Source organism: Chiloscyllium plagiosum, unplaced genomic scaffold (genome assembly GCF_037043375.1).
Source record: "Chiloscyllium plagiosum isolate Xiang-an unplaced genomic scaffold, Cpla_swu_hap1 HiC_scaffold_11, whole genome shotgun sequence".
Classification (NCBI taxonomy): domain Eukaryota; kingdom Metazoa; phylum Chordata; class Chondrichthyes; order Orectolobiformes; family Hemiscylliidae; genus Chiloscyllium; species Chiloscyllium plagiosum.
The window spans coordinates 15,915,214-15,937,621 of NW_028270149.1; the positions used below are offsets into that span (position 1 = coordinate 15,915,214).

Genomic DNA, 22,408 nt, shown 5'->3' on the forward strand with positions numbered 1-22,408 from the left:
TTCCAAATAAACCTGTTGGACTATAACCTGGTGTCATGTGATTTTTAACTTTGTCCATCCCAGTCCAACAGCGGCTCCTCCACATCATGGTTAAAAGACAGAACCTTGTTTTTGTAAGTTTTGAGTAAGGCTGAGCAATCTTTGGAAGCAGAAACCAGTCTTGTCAATGATTTATTGTTCCCGTTCCACTCCTGTCAGGTTGTCACAGTGAAAATGTTTGCGTAGGGCAGATAGCTTGCTGTAAGTTCGCTGAACAGGTTTTGATAGTGCACTTTTAGACAAGTACTTTGTCAGGGTAATTTACCTCCCAGCAATTGTTTCTCCCCCTCCCTGGGGAAAAAACCATTTAATCGAACTGTACTTTTTTCTACATCTTGTGCTACAAGTTTCTATTGGATTTACAGTATGCGTGACCTTGCTAAAGGTGATCACATGACTGTGTCCACCCATATACATGTTTGTGTGGATGGCTCTATCTGTGTAGGTTTTTTGTGATGGTTACAGCTTCTCTGTGCGGCAGTATTATCAACTTGGCTATTTGTGTTTGTATACATTTTGAGAAGGATAGGATCAGATTTACCTGTCCCTGTGTCAACCCTTGTCAATCGTGAAGCTACTGAAAGTCATATCCCCATACAGTATTGCTTAATTTGATTAATTTGGCTTGAGATATCCTAGAATAAACCATCTCAGCAAATTCCTGGACATCAGGAATAGTGTAGAGTTTTATGTTAAATGTTTTTTAAGAATATTTTAAAACCAATACTAAAAATGTTTGTGTGCTCAGGCAATATCTGAAGTGTGAGGTTAACATTTGAGATCTTGATTCTTTACTTTGAGATTACTTCCCTAATCCGAGGTACTAGATGGATTAAAATGGCCATTTTTACAATGATGTTGTTTAGTTTGACCTGCTTGTTACAGCCTACATTACAAGGATGGATCTGCTATACCATCATTCTATAAAAGTGACTGATGCTTAACAAATTAAACTGTTTGACTTTATTTCACTGGAGCGTAGGAGTTTGAAGGATGACCTTGATGCAACCACTTTTGGTGTACGGTGTATAATTCTGGTCGCCTTTCTCGAGGAAGGATGTTGCTAAGTATGAGAGGGTGCAGAAAAGATTTACTGGGATGTTACCAGAACTGACAGGTTTGAGTTATAAGGAGAGGCTGGATAGGTTGGGACTTTTCTTCCTGGCCATAAGAGTGAGGGGCATAGATAAGGTGAACAGCCACAGTCTTTTCCCGAGGTTGGGGAAGCTCAAACCTAGGATTATATTTTTAAGGTGAAAGGAGAACATTTTTAAAAAGGACACAAGGGGCAACTTTTTCCACACACACCGTGGTTCGTGTGTGGAACTAACTGCTAGAGGAAGTGGCAGGTGTGAGTACGGTTACAATGTTTAAAAGACTTTTGGAACAGTACATGAATAGGAGAGGTTTGGAGTGATATGGGCGAAATGCAGCAGGTGGGACTAGTTTAGTTTGGGGAACATGGTCAGTGTGGACTAGTTGGACCGAAGGGTCTCTTTCCATGCTCCATGACTCTCTGATTCTATAAGCAGTGCAAGAACGTGAGTAGATTCTTCAGTTATACAATGAATCTTTTACCAGGTTCAGCTCCATAAATTGACAAATCCAGTTCTGTGTTATGCAACATAACTACATTTAGTGCCAAGATTACAGTACATACTTATCTAGAAGGTGGCCACTTGACCCATCATACCCATGCTGTCACTATGAAGGAGCTATTCAATTAGTACGACGGCCCTTCATTCCCCGTTGTTCCTTTATTTGAGTGTTTATGCAGTTTGTTTTGGTGCCTTCCAAATTATCATAACTCATTGTGTTTTTCAAATGTTTAACCAAAAAGAAAACTCCCCTCCCTGCTGATCCTGTTACCGGTTCATTATAAGCTTTGTGTTCTTTAGTTATCAATCCTCTTGCCAGTGGAAACAGTTTCACCTTGTCCTTCATTCCTATCAAAACATTTCAAAGGATTTTTAAACACCAATCAAAACTATTCTTCTGTTTTTTTTTCCACAGATTTTTCAGTTTGTACACAGAATTGAGCTTTTACATTCTATGATTAGAGTGTGCAAGAATCAAAAGTATTTTTCTTGTTTTGATTAGTTATACCTTGTTATATTTTGTACTACTAAACATTTCTTCTGCAGTACACCAGTTCTGGCCTTGGATCCATTTCAGTTAAATTACTTTTACAGTTTCTGTTGATCCTCTTAACAACACCGTTTTGAATTTTTTACAAAAAGCTTTTAAACTGTGTGTAAACCAGCTTTCTTAAAAAAAAAGTTTTATTTCCTTCCAAACAATGTTTTCAATTTAGGTGAAATGATCTTTCATCTTCAATGTGTAAAGCTACTACAATTCACGGAATCATAGAATGGTAATGGTGCAGATAGAGGCCATTCAGCCCCAACATACCTGCACTGGTTCTGCTATTGTGTCCAGCTCTATCATTGAGTGCCAATATTTAGAGGAAGTGGTGGATGTAAGGACATGTATGTGCATGTCCGCACACACATGCACACCAATTGATAACACTTAAAGCAATCTGACTACTGATAATAATTTCATCTTCGAGCTTGTGCTATGGAATACGGCTGTGCATGAGATTAAGAATCCATTTTTCTTTACGTTAGTATGCACTTGGAAACAGTAACCTAAATATTGTTTATCAACATGCTAAGCAAAGCAAGTTTGAAGAGCTTACTTCCTAATTACCTCATTTTATTTCCCACAGCGCTCAGTCAAGTGGTTGGAGAGGTGTGTGACACACTGGGTTGTGTGTCATGTTTGTTGCTAGAATATTATCTTGATGCTCACTGGGTGTTTACAGAGGACCTTTCATTAGCAGGCTGGCATCCACTGATCTGGAAACTCCTTGACATGATGACCACCCCCAGTGGAGTGGACTTGTGTTAAATGGGTTCAGGCTTAGACTCCATGGATTGGATTTTGAGGTCACTGCTGTACAAATGCCCCCAGCCCTTTGTCATGCAAACTCGCCCTGGGATTTTCTGTCAGTATTTGCATGCAAAGGCAAAGGCAAGACAATTAGATACTTATTTCAGCACAATGACTTCTGGAAGAACAGGAAATGTCAACAGCAGCTTGTTGATTGGTTCTGTTTTGACTGAGTTTCTGTAGTCACATGAAGTTACTTTGCATATTTAAACTTCTGAGCACCGATAGCCTCATTGCTTCAACCAGAAAGTCCAAGGGAATGTATGCTCAAGTCAAGTGCAGAAAGGAATTAACTTCAGCGGGAGTTATTTGGAACTTATTATCTTCTCTTGACTGAATGTGTCTGATAGTCACAGTATTTATTAATTGATTTATCCAATAGGTTCACAGTAGATTTTTCTGCCCTAATATCTATATGTACAAGAGCTTGAACTATAGTGAATTTGTCATAACTCAAATTATATTTTGTTTGAATCTGCAAACTATGCCAAGATATTTTCTGCCACAAACTATTTAATTTTTGTTTGTGGATTTCGAGAGATGTTCTTTGTGTTATTCTGAAGACACTGTCACTCCAAAGAGAGCTTTTCGGTGCTTGCACATCAATTTAGGTGACCCCCTTCTCCCCCCGCCCCCCCTCCCCCAAACACTTCTAGAAACAGAAAAGAAATCTTTCATATGTGACTAACGATTACTGATGGTTTGATACAAGGCTTCAAACCTTTCAGTCCAATGGGCCATTTAGTTGCATTGCATGTTTGTTAGAATTTCTATACATCTGGGATTACAGAAGCCACTGCACTTCTGGTGTCTTGACAACCTTTCAGTAAGGCAAAACTGCTAAGAATAACCCTTTTTAAAGTAAGACGTATTCAGTCTGAGCAAACTGAAATAAAGAAGTCTAGGCCTGTGTCCCTGAACTTGTGGAGTATGTGACCCATGCCTGGTAGCCCTGTCACTCCTAGTTTAGTGCTGAAATTATGAGCTAATGACTCAATGTACATGTACCCACAAGATTTGTCTTTTGCAGTTTTTGTTCACAAAAGATATTTCCAAAAGTAAACAAGTAAAATCTGTGCTAAGATAAACAATGACACTGTAGAGTACTTGATAATCATTGTCCAGGCCAGGGCAACATGGACTCAAATGCAAAACAGATATGCATTCTGTAATTATAAACCATGATACCTTATATTGTTAAAGAAAGGATTAGATTCTCTGACAACTCTAGCATGTGTGGCAGAAAGTATTGGAAAGTACAGAATTTGTTTATTGAGGCATCAGATCCTGTTGTTGCGAGAAGACATTGTATCTTTTCAAATATTAAAGTTGGTTTTCCCCGTACTTTTTCTTCCTTCTCTCGTACCCACCCAAAAAATTAATTTTCTTTGACAATAAAGCCAAAGAACTATGGATGCTGGAAATCAGAAATTGCTGGAAAATCTCAGTAGGTTAGGTAGCATCATGGATTGTTTTTGCTTGTACGTGCTGAATCTTTGGGATTATTTTTCCTCCAGTGCCAAATTTATCTCTTAGGTTTGAGGGGGTCACGCCATATTTGGAGAATTCCAGAAATTGCGTCACTCGCGTAACCTCTTCTGTTACGAGGCTTGATGTCTGAATTAGCACTGAGTTTTTAATTGGAAATGTATGGAATTTCCCCAGAGTGAGTCAGTCAGTTGAATCTTCTCCTGATGTGCTTTTAATGGAAACTTGCAGTCATTTTGAGGCAGTACCAATAAAAGAAAACAGTGGGCAGAGTTTTCCCTGGAGGTGGAGAGGAGTGGAAATAGTCGGGTGAGCTGGCCTTGGAGAGAAACTCTCCACCTTCCCTCTTATTCTGTACCAGGCAAGATGGTCCCAGGGCTGCTTTCCCAATTTCACCAATTTAAGGTCCTTTTAAGAGGTCAATTAATGACCACTTAAAGGCCTTGATGCAACATGTCTCCAATTCCTAAGTTCCCCAGCGGGCAAGAATGGTGACCGGATTCCAGACTAGGAATCAGTGGTGACCTGAGGTTGTGATGTTGGGGGTCTTCAATTGCCCCCCTCCACATCACAGGCATGGCTGGTGGAAGCCTGCTCTCATCTCTGACCCTCCCTCTCACCCTGACCTCTACCCCACAAGAAGAAGACTACAAAATAGTATTTGTCAGTGGATCCCCCAAGGAGTAGGCCTCATCTGGTGGATTTTTAGGGCTCAGAAGCTGTTATGCTCTGGCCATCATGCATCTGATGACCCAGGCCAGCAAAAAACAAAGAACATTCCAGCGCAGGAACAGGCCCTTTGGCCCTCGAATCCTGCACTGATCCGGATCCTCTCTCTAAACCTGTCACCTATTTTCTAAGGATCAGTATCTCTCACTCCCTGCCCATTCATGTATCTGTCTTGATCCATCTTAAATGATGCTATCGTGCCCGCCTCTACCATGTCTGCTGGCAACGTGTTCCAGGCACCCACCACCCTCTGCATAAAGAATTTTTCATGCATATCTCCCTTAAACTTTTCTCCTCTCACCTTGAACTCGTAACCCCTAGTAATTGAGTCCCTCACTCTGGGGGAAAAAGCTTCTTGCTATCCACCCTGTCTATACCTCATGATTTTAGATTACTTTAGTGTGGAAACAGGCCCTTCGGCCCAACAAGTCCACACCGACCTGCCGAAGCGCACCCACCCAGACCCATTCCCCTACACTTACCCCTGCACCTAACACTACAGGCAATTTAGCATGGCCAATTCACCTAATCTGCACATTTTTGGACTGTGGGAGGAAACCAGAGTACCCGGAGGAAACCCACGCAGACACGGTGAGAATGTGCAAACTCCACACAGTCGCCAGAGGCGGGAATTGAAGCCAGGTCTCTGGCGCTGTGAGGCAGCAGTGCTAGCCACCGTGCCGCCCACAATTTTATAGACCTCAATCAGATCCCCCCTCAACCTCCTCTTTCTAATCAAAATAACCCTAATCTACTCAACCTCTCTTCATAGCTAGTGCCTTCCATACCAGGCAACATCCTGGTGAACCTCCTCTGCACCCTTTCCAATACATCGACATCCTTTGGTAATGTGGTAACCAGAACTGTACACAGTATTCCAAATGTGGCTGAATCAAAGTTATCTACAACTGTAACATGACCTGCCAACTCTGCTATTCAACACCCCGTCCAACGAAGGAAATCATGCCGTATGCTGCCTTGACCACTCTATCGACCTGTGTTGCCACCTTCAGGGTACAATGGACCTGAACACCCAGATCTCTCTGCACATCAATTTTTCCCAGGGCTTTTCCATTTACTCTATATTTCACTCTTGAATTGGATCTTCCAAAATGCATCACATCGCATTTGCCCAGATTTAACTTCATCTGCTATTTCTCCACCCAACACTCTAATCTATCTACACTTTGCTGCATTCTCTGACAACCCCCTTCACTACATGCTACTCCACAAATCTTAGTGTCATCTGCAAACTTGCTAATCAGACCACCTATATCTTCCTCCAGATCATTTATGTATATCACAAACAACAGTGGTCCCAACACGGATCCCTGTGGAACACCACTGGTCACAGTTCTCCATTTTGAGAAACTCCCTTCCACTACTACTCTCTATCTCCTCTTGCCCAGCCAGCTCTCTGTCCATCTAGCTAGTACACCCTAGACCCCATGCGACTTCACTTTCCATCATGTTCTGGATTAGAGTGGTGCTGGAAAAGCACAGCAGTTCAGACAGCATTCAAGGAGCAGGAAAATTGACGTTTCAGGCAAATGCCCTTCATCAGACGACCATGGGGAATCTTATCAAATGCCTTATTGAAGTGTCGAGACCAGTGATAGGGCAAGTACAAAGAATTGTTTTCTCATGTAACATTCACATGATAGCACACTCGACTTCAGTGAAGATTTTCCTGGTTCCAGGCCAGGGGTCAGAAGCATGGAGTCGATGAAGATGCTATAAGTCAGATGAGCTGTCAAATGGAGTACCACATGCCATTTCTGGTGGAGTTCAAAGTTGGCCATGACACTGTTGTGAAGTTGAGCAGGGGGATTCCCTTGGTGTCCTGGCCAACATTGACTGATCAACCACAGGCATGAACATTGATTGCCTTGCTGCCATCACATCGTTATTTGTGGGGAGCTGCTGTGCGAAACCTTGCTGTTATTGCTTTTCCTACATTTGTAAATGTATTTCAAGTACCTAATTTGCGGCAAAACATGTTGAGAGTTTCTGTAGAAATGCAATTTTTCATGTTTTGCTGCACTGCCCTTTAAATCAGGTTGCTTTTTCAAAAAACATTTGGCTCTGAGGAAGCAGGCAACTGGCACAAAGTACAGGCAGAAGATCCTTTACTCGAACATCCAAAATCCAAAAAGCTCCGAAATCTGAAGGTTTTTTGTGAAGTTTTTTTTCTCATTAACAAGGTTGTTTGGCGTGCAAAAGTTAACCCAAGTCAACACCCACTCGATGTGTGTCACTCAGGTGCAATGTGGGGGGGAGTAAGTACGTGGCCAAGCAGCTGTTTTTACTTAGGAGTCAGCTCCTCCAGTAAGATTTTTAAAAGTTTCACCATTAAGCTGCCACTTATTCGGAAAACCGAAAAATTCCGAATTCTGCAAAGCAGCTGGTCCCAAGCATTTTGGATAAAGGATCTTCTACCTGTAATGAAACCCAGTGGAACACACTGTGCAGGTGTAATGGGCCAAATGGCCTCCTGTGCTGTAACAATTCTGTGAAAAATCTGTGCCCCTCCTATCTGTTTGGGTAGACTCGAAAGCTCAACAGCACAGAAGAGAAGTGATCACTATTTTTGCTTAGACTAAGTTAGAAATCACACAACACCAGGTTACAGTCCAACAGGTTTATTTGGAAGCACTAGCTTTCAGAGCGCTGCTCCTTCAGGTGGCTGTGGAGCAAGATCATAAGACACAGAATTTATAGCAAAAGACCACAGTGTCATGCATGCAACTGATACGATATATTAAACAAACCTAGATTGCTTAGACTAACACTACCAAAGAAAGTCTCGCTTCACTATTTCTGCTGTCTTTACTGAGCAAAATAATTGGTGTATTTGAATATGCAGCAATAATGGCTGCATTTGAAGTAATCAAGTGCACTTGATGTGCATTAGGACATTCTGACAAAGATGTTAAAGAGCCAGAGAAATGCAGTTTAATTACTTGCAAACTTAGTAACTACATACTCCTCCACCTTGTTTCAAAATAATTATTTATTTCACCAAAGTGTATCTTGGCTTTCCCTTCCTATTGCAAACATTCTTATGTATATGCAAAGCATGCATGAAAATTTATTTCTTTGACCAAGTTATTGGTCACTGAGCTAATATCTCTGTTACTTGGTGTTAAATTTTGTGTTTCTCTTGGGAAATGCCTTGGAATGTTTCCTCATGTTAAAGGTGCTTTCTAAATAAATATCAAGGAGAAACCCAAAAGGCTGGAGAAACTCAGCAGGTCGAACAGCTTCTGCAGAGAGAGAAAAAGTTATTATTTCAAAAGTGCAGTATGGCTTTGTATCGGAACTGAAGGGGCTGTAAAAGTGACCAGTTTTAAGCTGCGGAAAAATCAGAGGAGGAGGAACAGATGGTCGAGATGCTGCTGAACGAAAGGCAGAGCTAGTACTTGCTTTCCTTTCTGTTCGAGATCCACTGCAGGGTTTCTGTGAAGCCCAACTCAAAGTAGAAGAACATTGAGGCTTCATCCATTTTAGGCACTCCACAACCTTTTATGACTCAACATTGAGATCACCAATTTTAGACAGTGACCTCCATCCCCCATTTTGATTGCATTTCCCTTCCCTTCCCATCACTCAACTCCATTTCTTGCTTGTGTGGGTTTGCTTTCAGTGAAGCTGAGCTATTAACATCTATTCTTCATTTGGTCTACCTACTCTTCATTTGCTCTACCATTTGCACCCCCTTTGTCTTTTACTGTGGAGTATCTTTACCATCCATTACACTTCCTGCTCCTCCACTCTGTGTTTTTCCACAGTGTACAACCCGTGTCTTGAATATTCTGGTGATGCAGCATCGCTACCTCTAAGCCACAAGTTTAGTTTCAAGTCCCTGTCTGCTCCAGAGATGTCTCATAACATAGGCGAAAGTGAGGACTGCAGATGCTGGAGATTAGAGTCAAGATTAGTGTGGTGCTGGAAAAGCACAGCAGGTCAAGCAGCATCCGCGGAGCAGGAAAATCGATGTCTCCGGCAGGAGCCCTTCATCAGGTGTCTGTACTAGTTGTCCTTGTCCAGATCCAAACTGTGCAGGTCAGAATGTAGTCTTGAGACCATGTGGGAAAAGTCGGTTGCGTAGGCAGGCACTGAGGAAGCAGGTGTGGCTGTGGTGGCGAGTCTGTTTCAGGACATGGTTGAAGAGCTTCAAGACAGGAGACAACCTGGGGTTGCAGTGAGAGAGACACTCCGAGATCTTTGTGGAGAGCGGAGGAGAACTTCTTCAAGGTAGGCATCCTTGCAAGAGGATTCATAGTAAGGTTAAAATCAACTAGGTGAAAGTGAGGACTGCAGCTGCTGGAGATTAGAGTCAAGATTAGAGTGGTGCTGGAAAGGCACAGCAGGTCAGGCAGCATCCGAGAAGCAGGAAAATCGGCGTTTCAGGTAGGAGTCCTTCATCAGGGCTCCTCAGAAGCTGCCTGACCTGCTGTGCTTTTCCAGCACCACTCTAATCATGTCTCATAACCTGTCTGAAGACAGGCTGATTTTAAAAAATATCTAAAACAATCCCTTTAGTTCCAAAGAAATGATCTAATGGACTTGAAATGCTGTTTCTCACCACAGATTCTGCTAGACCTGCTGAGTTTCTCCTGCATTTTCTGTTTTTATGTCAGATCTTTGGTAGCTACCGTACTTTGCTTTTGTTATTGTAGAAATGAATATAGTTGTTTTCAAACTTTTTCTCGATAGAGAATACTGTTAAAACTTACTTATGTAATGTGTGTCCTATTAATGAAGACAATGTGTCACAAAAGTCAAAATTGAGTGACATATTTTGGAAACTTGCTTCTGTCATGTTTTGGTCATGGTATATTTAATATTTTTGCAGAAGCAACTAAAACATGAAGCCAAGAAAGCTATTAACCAACTGGACCTACGTGTCTTGAAGCATGGAGATCAGGTATGTATTAATAAGCTGCCTGAACATGACTGAAGGATAAATGCTGGATATTCATGGATTCTTTTGTTTGGCATTGGCAGGGGATTAGTGTCTCAGTACAAATGGGTGCCAAAACGGAGAGCCAGTCCACAAGTTAATTTTTACTCATTTTACAAGAAGATAAATTATCATTTTCAAACATTGTATAGCGTGTGTGCTCATGCTTTTCTTACTGAAATGGAGCCATTATTTCTCTAAAAGAGCCAAAAGAAAAGTCCTTGCTTTGGGAGTTAATCAACTTGTGCAATTTTGGGTGGTCTGAAATAATTTGCATCAATGCAGGTTTAAGCTTTAATCAGAAATTGACCATTTTAAGGGGTGGCACAGTGGCTCAGTGCTGCCTTATAGTGCCAGGGACCAGGGTTTGATTCCAACCATGGGCGACTGTCTGCGTGGAGTTTGCACATTCTCCCCGTGTCTGTGTGGGTTTCTTCCAGGTGCTACGGTTTCCTCCCACAGTCCAAAGATTCACAGGTTAGGTGGATTAGCCATACTAAATTATCCATAGTGTTGAGGGATAGGCCAGCTAAGTGGATTAGCCATGGGGAATGCATGGTTACGAGGAGGGTTGGTCTGGATGACCTGCTCTTTGGAATGTCCGTGTGGATCTGATGGGCCGAATGGCCTGCTTCCACACTGTAGGGATACTATGATTTAATGCAATGTTGCACCTTTTCTATCACCCATGATTGCATTAGATGGTATTAGAACCTGGAAGGGGGGTGGGGGGTAAGGGAGCTATTGTATGATATGCAGCTCGAGAGAAGAAGTCCTGTATAATTATTGTGAATGAGCAATTGGCATTTCATCCATTTGCAAGGGTCACATTTTGGGTGGAATGGCTAGCTTCCAAAGCCCAGCTGCAGAATGAGACTATTTTTCCTCTTCTGTTTGTTCATTCTTGAGTCTGGGATTCACCAGAGTGGGGCCCACTGCCCTTATGAGGTGGGTCCTTAGCATTGAGCTGAACTTATGTCCACTCTCAGATGGACTTCGATGGATTAATCAGTCATTTCTGAACCCAAGTGGAGGCTGGTACAATTGCAACATTTAAGAGGCATTTGGATGGGTATATGAATAGGAAGGGTTTGGAGGGATATGGGCCGGGTGCTGGCAGGTGGGACTAGATTGGGTTGGGATATCTGGTCGGCATGGACAGGTTGGACCGAAGGGTCTGTTTCCATGCTGTACGTCTCTATGACTCGATGACTGTCTGAGGTGGGGCGTTGTGGTGCTTGGATGGTTGGGTTGATTAATTGTTTGGAAGTCAGTGCACTGTCTCTGACATTTCCACAATACAGGTCTATGCAGTCCCAACAAAATTGTCTGGATGTGTTTGGTGCTTGCCCAGGTTTTGCCTGCATTTTGTGTTTACTGTCTGATTTGTGTGAAGCTCTGTCTTCAGTTGACAGATAGCTTTGACCTCTTCAGAGATGTTTTAAGAATTCTGCAGGAGAGGTTCTGTTGTGACCATGTTCAGAGCTCGTTACCAAGAGAGAATCTTGCCCTTTTTTTTTCTTAGTTTAGATATTTCACTTGGGGAAAGAAGATGTAATATCAATTTGTGGGTCTTTCCATAATTTGTCAAGTAAGTGCGTTGTTGGAACTCCATTGTTGTTACTTTTGTATGTATGCTGATTTTTGAGCTGGCGATTTTGAGTTTCCTCACAGTTTGGTCTCTGGTCATTAATGTGTTTGTCGCTGCTCTTTCTGGTGGTCTCGTGGATATGGACCTTGTATCGGCAATCAACTGAAAGCAGATTTAACTTAACCTTTCTGGTTCTGATCTTCAGGAGACTGGTCCGGATGCTGATAGTTGTGCAGTGTGCATTGAAGCTTACAAGCCCAATGATGTTGTTCGCATCTTGACTTGCAAGTAAGTACTCCATAATTTATATGTAATTGTTTGAAGCATCCAGAATCCATCATATGGAGGGAATTGATGAAATAAGTTGTCTTTTATAATCTAATGATCGTTGCCAAACGTAAATTATCCAATTTATAACATGCCAAAAGGAAACTTGTGTATGAGTAAATAAAAGCAATAACTGTGAATGATTTCTTCCCACATTGAATATTTGAAATATGTTGCTAATGCTGATGTGTTGAAACTCAAACATGAGAATTAAGTCATGAAGGAGTGCTGTGAAATAGATATGGAGAGATTTTCCTGGGGCAGCACAATAAATGTGATTGAAATCCAGGTGAGAATTGAACTTTCCTCAGATCAGGTTAGCTGTAATGCTTCTGGACCTTGCCAATACTCTTGTGACAGCTACAAGTGGTATCGTCGAGTGCTGCAGAAATTGATGCTTGAGTCAGATCCATAAATGGTTAGCATGGGTGCTGTAAGCTGATGTTGATCAGCGTAGTGGGCAAATCACCGAGGAAGAGCTGGCTGGAGCAAAAACCTCATTGGGCCAGTTTTGGAATACGGAGCCATGACTTGGAGATGCTGGTGTTGGACTGGGGTGTACAGAGATAAAAATCACACAACACCAGGTTATAGTCCAACAGGTTTAATTGGAATCACTAGCTTTCGGAGCACCACTGCTTTATCCTCCACAACCACCTGATGAAGGAGCGGCGCTCTGAAATCTAGTGCTTCCAGTTAAACCTGTTGGACTATAACCTGGTGCTGTGTGATTTTTAACTTGGAATATGGAGCATACTTGTGTGTAGTGACTAGTATCCAGGAATGAACAAAACCTGAAATGATATCCTATTGAAGTAGGAACATTTTACAGGGTATTGGAGGTAGAGAAATAGAAATACCATGAAATACTAAATGTGAATAATTTTCATGACACCAGGTTATGGTCCAGCAGCTAATTTGAAATCCCAACCTTTAGGAGCACTGCAACTTTGTCAGGTGAAGTGACATCACCTGATGAAGGAGTAGTCCTCTGAGAGCTTGTGATTTCAAATAAAACTGTTGGATTATAACCTGGCATCATGTGACTTCTGCCCTTGTCCACCCCAGTCCAACACTGGCACCTCCACCTCATGAATAATTTTGGCGTGCAATGACAATGGGATGTGACTATCGGTGAGGACGGGACACTAATTATTAGGGATGCAGATTGAGGCATTGTGTATGGGGGGGTCAGGAAGGTCACTCATTTTTTTAAAAAAAATTGTATTTTCAGAAAGATCATTATGCCCTTGTGTTTGTTTGCTCAGTGCTAGTGAAATGGTGTAAATTGGAGAGCTCACTTGGTCTCGGCTGACTGCTAATTGTTTGCTTTTATGGAGATTGGTTTGAAGCATTGTTTACATATCTCAGTGTCAGCCAGCTCCAGCACGGGTGTCCTCTTGGCAGGTAGACTTAAAAAGCTAGAATCATTCTGGAACTAAGAACCGAAAAAAAGAAAGACCGACTTTACACTCCTACAGCACCTTACCATATCTTTAATATTGTTCCAACGTGATACACAACCAATTAAATGTTTGAAGTGCATTATGCTCATTTATTTAATAACCATGATGGCTAATTTGCAAATTTGATCTTTGCTATTCTAGTTATAGTTTGATTCCAGGAGAGAGACTGCTCCTGTACCCTGAGTTCCCCTTCTGACCGAATATTCTTTGTAGTTATTGTTGCTCAATACATGTGTGCATGTACTTAGAGTTAGCTATTTCAGTCTCTTGCATTCAGTTCTCATCAGAGGGAGATGTTGGTATGGTAGTACTGTCACTGGACAAGTAATTGGGAGCCTCAAGCTAATGCTTGTGGGAATTAGGGGTTCAAATCCCACCATGGCAGTTGGGGAATTTAAATTCAACAAATAAATCTTGAATATAAAGCCAGCCTAAATAGTGGTCAGGAAATGATCATCCATTATTGTGAAAAATAGTTCCTCTAATGTTTCTCAAGGGAAGGAAATCTAATGTCTTTACCTGGTCTGGTCTACATGTGACTCCAGATTCATAGTGATGTGGCAGATGGAAGGTGATTAGGATTTGCTACAGTTGGTTGGTCCAGCAGTACCCAAAATCCTGAAAAGAATGTGCAAATTCTTTTGTGATGTAAAACTTCAGCTTCTGTTTGCCTGTTCCAAGGGACCCAGTGATTTTTTTTCTCTCTTTAGAGAATTAGTTACACTCAATGAAGAAAACTATATCCTACTCAGTTATCTGATATTTCAGTGTAATTGTCTGAGAGTATCTGCACAACTGTACACTTGTAGTGGTGTCCGTGCTTCTGCTCAAAGGCCAATTTGTCTCCATTTAATCCAACTGTCAAACAGTTATTCCTTTTGAATGCTGTGCCTCGTATACACCGTAAGTGGTTTCAAACGCATTTAACAGCCTGTCTTAAGGCAAAATCAAATGAATAGGTGCTATTATTTCCTGAGCCCCTTGTGAGTTGTGGGGAGAAGCCTACCCTGCTAAACCGGTCTCTTATGTAAAGCCCTCATCTGTTCTAGTGATCTAAACAAAAACGTAATCAGCTTGGGGCCTGACCGTGTGACTGGAGGTTTGAGTGGGAGTAATCTTGTGACTGAAGGTTTGACGCCGAGTGATCCTGTGATTGAAGTACAACAACATCAGAGCCAGAAGTGCCCAATATCATTATTGTCCCGTTTAAAGCACCTGTGGTGCACTGAAGCATTAACAGTCAGCTTCAAGTCATCGAAACCACCACTGCTTACCTTGAGCATTTATTTTGTCTCCATGCCAAGCGCTACAGGTGAAACTGCCATGCATGACGTGTGTAAGACACTGAAAAGGAGTGCCAAAGTGTGAGTGATGTCCAACACAACCACAAGATCACCACAAGCCTGTTTGCAAATAGATTCTTGTTGCAGCATCATCATAATGTGTCAGGAAAATATTTTGTTTACCTGTTGGCAAGCAATGAGTGTGATCATGTAAAAGGCTTGCCACACTGATGTGTGCACATCTTAAGATCTCATTTTTTTTATCCCCTTCCCACGTCTGGATGGGTTTATCGAACAATCTGTTGGCTATTTTTGAAATCGTTTTCTCAGCGTCTATCAGGCATACACATAGTGCTGCTTAATAAGAAGATAGGTTTATAAAACATATTACCATTTAAAGGAAAGGATTAAATCTGCCCTAAATTCTGGCAATTTTTGTTGATCCAGGTGTAAAACCTTTGTATTTCGCTATAAACAAGTAAAACTTCAGTGCATTGAAATGTAGGTGGATACCACTGTATGTGCACACGGTCTGTGTGTGTGCACGTCAGCGCGCATGTGTCTATCTCTCTGTCTGTGTGTGTGCCTCTATGTGTCAATGTGTCTGCGTCTGTGTATGTGTCTGTGTGTGTCTGTAAAACCCATGTCGCAACTATTTTCATTAGTTGCAGGAGGAGCTTGCTGTTTGAGGTGCTGTATGGATCCATCAGGGAATGGTTTAGGGACAAGCAAACCAAAGAATGACAGATGCTGGAAATCAGAAACAGAAACAGAATTTGCTGGAGGAACTTAGCAGGTCTGGCAGCATCAGTGGAGAAAAAAAGCAGAGCTAACATTTCCAGTCCAGTGACCCTTCCTGAGAAGGGTTTAGGAAGGCCTACTAGTCAGTTCCATTACCTGTGAAGCTATGCCCCTTTTACTTCATGAATTAAGGCAACCCCTTGAGGAAAGTTTTCAATTCGGTGACAGCTTTATGTATTTTATTGATTTTTTTTTCAATCTGTTATTTGGATTTAATTAAAGCTACACATCTCTGAGCAATAACCTTACACAATTCAGCATAAATCAGGATGTAACTGCAATGTAATCAGACCATTTTCTCCTCTTTCCCCTCTCCTCTCTCCATCGCTTCATTGCTCTCCTTTCTGTCTGCTCTCTTATCTCCAATAGTCTCACTATGGGGACAATGTGAATCACATGATTCTAGTGTCCAGGTATCAACATTAATTAGCCATCCTTGAAAGCCCAGCTTACTTACATCTTGGACAGCCACTTGTAATGTGGTGGTAGTGCTCCTATCTTTGAGCCAGGAGACCCAGCTTCAAGTCTCACCTTCTCCTTCATGCTGAAAATGAACCACTCTTTTTTTTAAAAAAAGTTGTCCCTCCTCTCAACTTAAAAAATATGGCCTTCCCAATCCTATGGAAATTACATCTGCCAGTCACCTTATCTATACCCCTCATAATTTTAGAAGCCTCCACATGGTCACCCCTCAACCTCCTGCGCTTCAAAGAAAAAGATCCCAGCCTCTCCTTATAACCCAAGACCTCTATTCTGGGAAATCTTTTCTGAGTCCTCTCCGGTTTAATTTTAAACTTTCCTATAACAGGACAATCAGGACTGGACACAATACTCCAGGAGAGCCCTCACTGTGGAATTACATCTCTCCACAGGTTGATTAGAAAATATCTACTTTCACCTCAGATCTAAATGGACAGTTTAAAGCTTATAGTTTGACATGTTCAACAGTTTGTTGGGGGACTTTGAAGATTCTTAATCCACCTTCCAATCTGGCTCAAATGCTGCTGCCGTTGTCTCCAAATATAAATCCCTTGCAGCTTCTTTCCCAGGATAACAGCCTGAGCGTCCCCTTTCAACTCTCAAAATCCAACCCAGGCTTGCTCTGAGGCAAATTTCAGAATGGAACCAGCCTCATTTTTCCTGAATTTACAAATGCAATCGGGCAGCATGGTGACTGAGTAGTTAGCGCTGCTGCCTCACAATGCCAGGGTCCCAGGTTCAATTTCAGCCTCAGGTGACTGTGTGGAATTTGGACATTAGATTAGATTCCCCACAGTGCGGAAACAGGCCCTTCAGCCCAATCTAACACTGAGAAATTTAGCATAGCCAATCCACCTGACCTGCACATCTTTGGTCTGTGGGGGGAAACCCACACAGGCATGGGGAGAATGTGCAAACTCTACACAGTCATCCAAGGCTGGAATCGAACCTGGATCCCTGGTACTATGAGGCTGTGGTGCTAACCACTAAGCCATTGTGCCACCCTGTGTCTGTGTGAGTTTCCTCCGAGTGCTCCGATTTCCTCCCACATTCTAAAGATGCGCAGGTTTGATGGATTGGCCATGCTAAATTGACCCATTGTGTCTAGGGACGTACAGGTTAGGTGGATTCGCCATTAGAAATTTAGGGTTAGGGTAGGCAGTGGGTTTGGATGGGATGCTTTTCTGAGGGTCTGTGTGGACTTGATGGACAGAATAGCCTGCTTACACGCTGTAGGGATTCTATAATTCAGTCATAAAAAGCCGAACAACCTTAAAATCTTGAAGCATGAAGTTTATAGCACAAGTTAACAGAGGATTAAAATTGCTAACAGTGCAGTTGAATGTATTTGTAGTGGTCTGCTCAAAAATAGAGAAATCTTTAACATGCCATAAGATCCCGATTGAGATGCACTTGGATAAGTTACTCTATAATAAGAAAAACAAAAGCGTTGAAGAAAAATCGATTTGCACAGGGATTGTGAGAAACCACATTATCAGGTTAGATTTGAATTCGTCTGGATTGAAAAGCCAGTTATTGGTAATTGTGGATGTGACATTTTATCCAAATGTTGAGAAAACCCAACCTGTTCACAATTGGGGAAGGGACCTCGTCGTCCTGTTTTGACACCAGACCCACAGCAATGGGAGTAAATGCTTTAAAAATGGCTGGGCAAGCTACACAGTTTTGCCAAACGGCTTTTGTTTGTGACATCAGCTTCTTTAGAGAGAGTTCCTACTTGAACAGCAAATAAATTGAGTCACTTTGTCCTCCAGACGTCCCAAGATGCTACGCAGCCAATGAATCGCTTTTGAAATGCGACCAGTGTTTTTTTTATGTCTGTGACCATGGCAACAAATGTACTCACAGGGAGATGGTACAAACAGTATTAAAAGAAGTGAGAGTATGGCCTGTTTTTATCTTCCTGAAGGTACTATTTGATTAGATTACTTAGTGTGGAAACAGGTCCTTTGGCTCAACAAGTCCACACCGACCCGCAACCCACCCAGACCCATTCCCCTAACACTACGGGCAATTTAGCATGGCCAATTCACCTAACCTGCACATTTTTGGACTGTGGGAGGAAACTGGAGCACCCGGAGGAAACCCACACAGATACTGGGAGCATGTGCAAACTCCACACACAGTTGCCTGAGGCAGGAATTGAACCCAGGTCTCTGGCGCTGTGAGGCAGCAGTGCTAACCACTGAGCCACCGTGCCGCTCACCAGTAAGAGAGACCAGTAATGGCCAAGACAATACCCAGTCAAGATCTAAATAGCCCATGCATGTCATATGTTTAAATTATTCTGGGAAAATGGACATACAATCGTTTCAGTATTTTTAATCACAACAAGTAAACAGTTCAGAAATTTATGAAGAAATGGTCATATGCGTATTCAGTTGTTCACAGCCACATAATAAGATAGTTAAGGATTGGTAATGCATGTTGTCAGCCCTTAAACCCAGGGCACTATGTTTCATATTCTGTGATCTTTCTTTGCAGCCACATATTCCACAAGAATTGTATCGATCCATGGCTTCTGGAACACAGAACCTGCCCCATGTGTAAATGTGACATCCTGAAAGCTCTTGGAATTGAGGTAAGTTAATAATGGGTTCATTAATGTCATGATTTAAAGCTGTCAGTAAGGAAATTAAAATAACTGCAGTGGTGCTCTCCATCTTTTTAAGGGTGAACATACTGAAGAGTAGGATTTTAATTTGCAAGGCACCATTTGTGATCGTTCTTGATCACTAACCAATTTCCCATGTGGCAAAGTGTAAGCACTCTTTCAATATAGGAGAATGTAGCAGACAATTTACACTCTGCAGAATTCCAAAATGTGATGATGACCAGGTCGTCTGTTTTTTAAGAGGATTTGGTCAAATACTGACCTGGATACCTAGGTTATCTACTCTTTAGAGGACTTTGTTGAACTTTAAGGGGCCCTATTCTCTCTCTAGTTCCTCTTTTGCTCTTCACGTACTTGTAGAATCTCTTTGTATTAGATGTGGCCTTGGCAGATAAGGCTATCTCGTTTCCCCTTTGTGCTCTCCTGATTTTCCCTTTTAAGAATGCCCCCACATGCCTTTATACTCTTCAGGAGATTCAGTTGATCCTAATTGACTGTAACTAATATACGACTCCCTAATTTTGACCAGAGCCTCGATATCTTTAGTCATCCATTGTTCCCTACTCTTAACAGACTTGCTTTTCACTCTAACAGGAACACGTTGCCTCTGAAATCTTCACTATCTCACTTTTGAAAGCCTCCTACTTGCCAGTTGTACCTTTTACCTGCAAATAGGCTACTCCAGTCAACTTTGGAAAGTTCCTGTCTCACACTGTCAAAATTTGCTTCAGTCCAATAAGAATTCTAACTTGTATGCAAGGCCTATGCCTTTACATAACTATTTTGAAACTACTAGAATTATGATCACTAGTTCAAAGTGCTTCCCCCACTAAAACTTCAGTCATTTGCCCTGCCTAATTTCCCAAGAAAAGATCAAGTTTTGCTCCTCTGCTAGGTACATCTATGTATTGATGAAGAAAATTTTCTTGAACACATTTAACAAATTCCTTCCCGCCCAAGCCCTTAACACTATGACAGTCCAAGTCTGTGTTTGGAAAGGCAAAAGCCCCTACAATTACAACACAATTATTCTTACATATATCTCAGATCTTCCCACATATTTGTTCCTCAATTTCCCACTGATTATTTGGGGCCTATAGTACAATCCCATCAAGGTGATCATCCTTTCTTTTTTTTAGCTTTGCTAGAAAACTCTTCAGAATTATCCTCTCTGAGAACAGCAGCGATGTTTTCCTTCTCCTTATCCTTCGCTATAACAGGAACATACTACCTCTGAACTCTTCATTATCTCATTTTTGAAAGCCTCTCACTTGCCAGATGTACCTTTACTTGCAAACAGACTACCTCAATCAACTTTTGAAAATGCCACACCCCCTCCTCTCTTGCCCCTCTTTCTATCCTTCCTATAGAATCCCTGGAACATTGAGCTACTCGTCCTATCCCTCCCTCAGCCATGTTTCTGTAATAGATGTGATGTGCCAGTCTCCTGTTCCCCTTCATGCCCTGACTTCATCTGCCTTACCTGTAAGACACCTTGCATTGAAATAAAAGCAATTTAATTTTTCAGAGTTACCTTGCTCTCTGACTTGTTCTTGTCTGCCTTTTCTAATTAACTTGGTGCCTTTAACTTCAGAACCATCCTCATCTGTTTCTATTTTCACTACTACTTAGGATCCCCCACATGCCCCTCCCTAATAGTTTAAAGACTCCCGAATTGCACTCGCAAAACTTCCTGCGAGCACATTGATCTCCTTCCAGTTCAAGTGAAACCCGTCCCTTTTGAACAGGTTTTTTCAGCCCCAGAAGAGATTCTGATGATCCAAAAATCTGAATCCTTGCCTGCTGCACCTTCTCCTCAGCCATTGATTTATCTGCCCTATCTTACTTCTACTCTCACTAGCGTGTGGCATAGGGAGTAATCCAGAGATTACTACTTTTTTTGACGTTCTGCTTTTTAACCTCCTGCCTAACTTCCTATATTCACTCTGCGAAGCCTCAACCCTTTCCCTAACTGTGTCACTCTAACAACCACTTCTGGCTTCTCACTCTGCCTTGACAATATGCTGCAACCACTTTGAGCTGTCCTTGACCCTGATGCCAGGGAGATGACAAACCATCTTGAATTCATGCTCGTGGCGGCAGAATCACCTGTCTCGTGTGAAATAATTAAGAGCAGCATTAATCCATTCAGCCCCTTAAGCCTGCTCACTAGTCAAAAAGGTCATGCTGATCTGTTTTCTTTCTTTTTTTTTCTTTTCACATTCCCATCTAGCTCTTTTACAACCTTTTTGATTCTCTTCCCTAATCAGAATCTATGCGTCTCTCCAGCTTTTAAAAATATTCCATGACTCCACCTCCTTCTGATGCATAGAGGTGTAAAGTCTCTCCGCCCTCTGAAAAGTTTCTCCTCCTCTCTGACCTAGAAAGGTGGTCCTTAATTTTTAGACATAGTTCCCCTAGTTCTGGAATCCCCCACAAGGGAATACACTCTTTGCATTCTCACCTTGTCACGACCGTTTTAAGGTTCTCGAATACTTCAGTTAACTCACCGTCAATATTCTGGAGTCGGCCTGGTACCCAAGGTCCTTCATTTCCAAGATGTGAGTGATGGCATTGAATATTTACTGACACCATCCAGCGCCACTTCTATGTCAGTCTGTCGATTTAATGTGGCCAGTGAAGCCTCCTTTTGACTATCTCCAGTTAGGAATTGCATGTCCAAATGTCTTTTACAGACTTCAACAGCTTTCAAATCTGATATTTAAGCTTTTTCGTTCCACCTGGCCTTTTCTGTTCCCCAATAGTTTCATTTGTTCCTATTTGGCACAGATTGACATAGAAAAAGCTGAAGAGACACCGGCACCTGAGCAGTCATCCAGCAATCCTCAAAGAACAGGGCAGGACAGACACACCGAGGTTCCCGAGAGTGCCATTTATACTCTACCAGCTGCTTTTGATGCTGAGCGTCGATTGGATGAATCTCCTGTAACTGAGGATAATCACAATTTCGGTGAGTGATCTTTTGTCTCCTGTGGGTCTGGTTAAACTGAGATTGATTGTGTTACAACGATGTGAGTGTACTGTACCTTTAGAAGAGTTAAAACCTAACAAAACTACCTGACAGCACCAGGTATTCTGAATAAGATATAATGTAACATGTGGTCCAGTAGCTAGGATAGCTGGTTGCCTGGAGACAAAAACAGATTCAAATTAGGCCAATCAGTTTAAATTACACCCTTAAAAAAACCAAACTCCAATCATCAAGTTTGAATTTAGTATATTGACAATCTTAAAAGCCAATGAGACAATCCGATGCTTTGGGAGTATAAGACCGGGGACAATTGAACAGTTTGGAGGAGAACTGCCACACCACCAACATGTTGAGACTGCCTGAAAAAAAGCTCTCTTAAAGGTACCTTTATCGATCAGTAACCTGTGAAACAGAAATCCCTAAGAAGAAGAAAAGATTTGATATCTGGCTGATTTTAAAAATTTGAATTTTTGGTAAATCTTAATCGGGGGTTTTAACAGACTAGCATTATAGAAGGGAAGGTAAAAGATAGGTTAGAGAAAGGAGTTGTAAATAGTTGTTAGTTAATTATTCTCTGTATACTTTAATAAATGAAATTTTTAATGTTTACTTTAAATAGTTCTTGGCCACTTGAATTTTCACAAAGTACTGCGCAG

At 41.8% G+C, this 22,408-nt stretch overlaps 1 protein-coding gene across 3 annotated transcripts in view; it reads left to right on the forward strand.

Moving 5' to 3' along the window:
- Nucleotides 1-22,408, forward strand: part of rnf128b (ring finger protein 128b) — a 156,886-nt gene that overhangs the window by 128,868 nt on the left and 5,610 nt on the right. For all 3 annotated transcript variants that reach the window (XM_087991863.1, XM_087991864.1, XM_043705147.2), the window contains 4 exons: nucleotides 10,070-10,141; nucleotides 11,974-12,056; nucleotides 18,631-18,727; nucleotides 21,551-21,731. In XM_087991863.1, coding sequence (XP_087847989.1) covers nucleotides 10,070-10,141; nucleotides 11,974-12,056; nucleotides 18,631-18,727; nucleotides 21,551-21,731 — 433 coding nt within the window. The remainder of the gene's footprint in view (nucleotides 1-10,069; nucleotides 10,142-11,973; nucleotides 12,057-18,630; nucleotides 18,728-21,550; nucleotides 21,732-22,408) is intronic.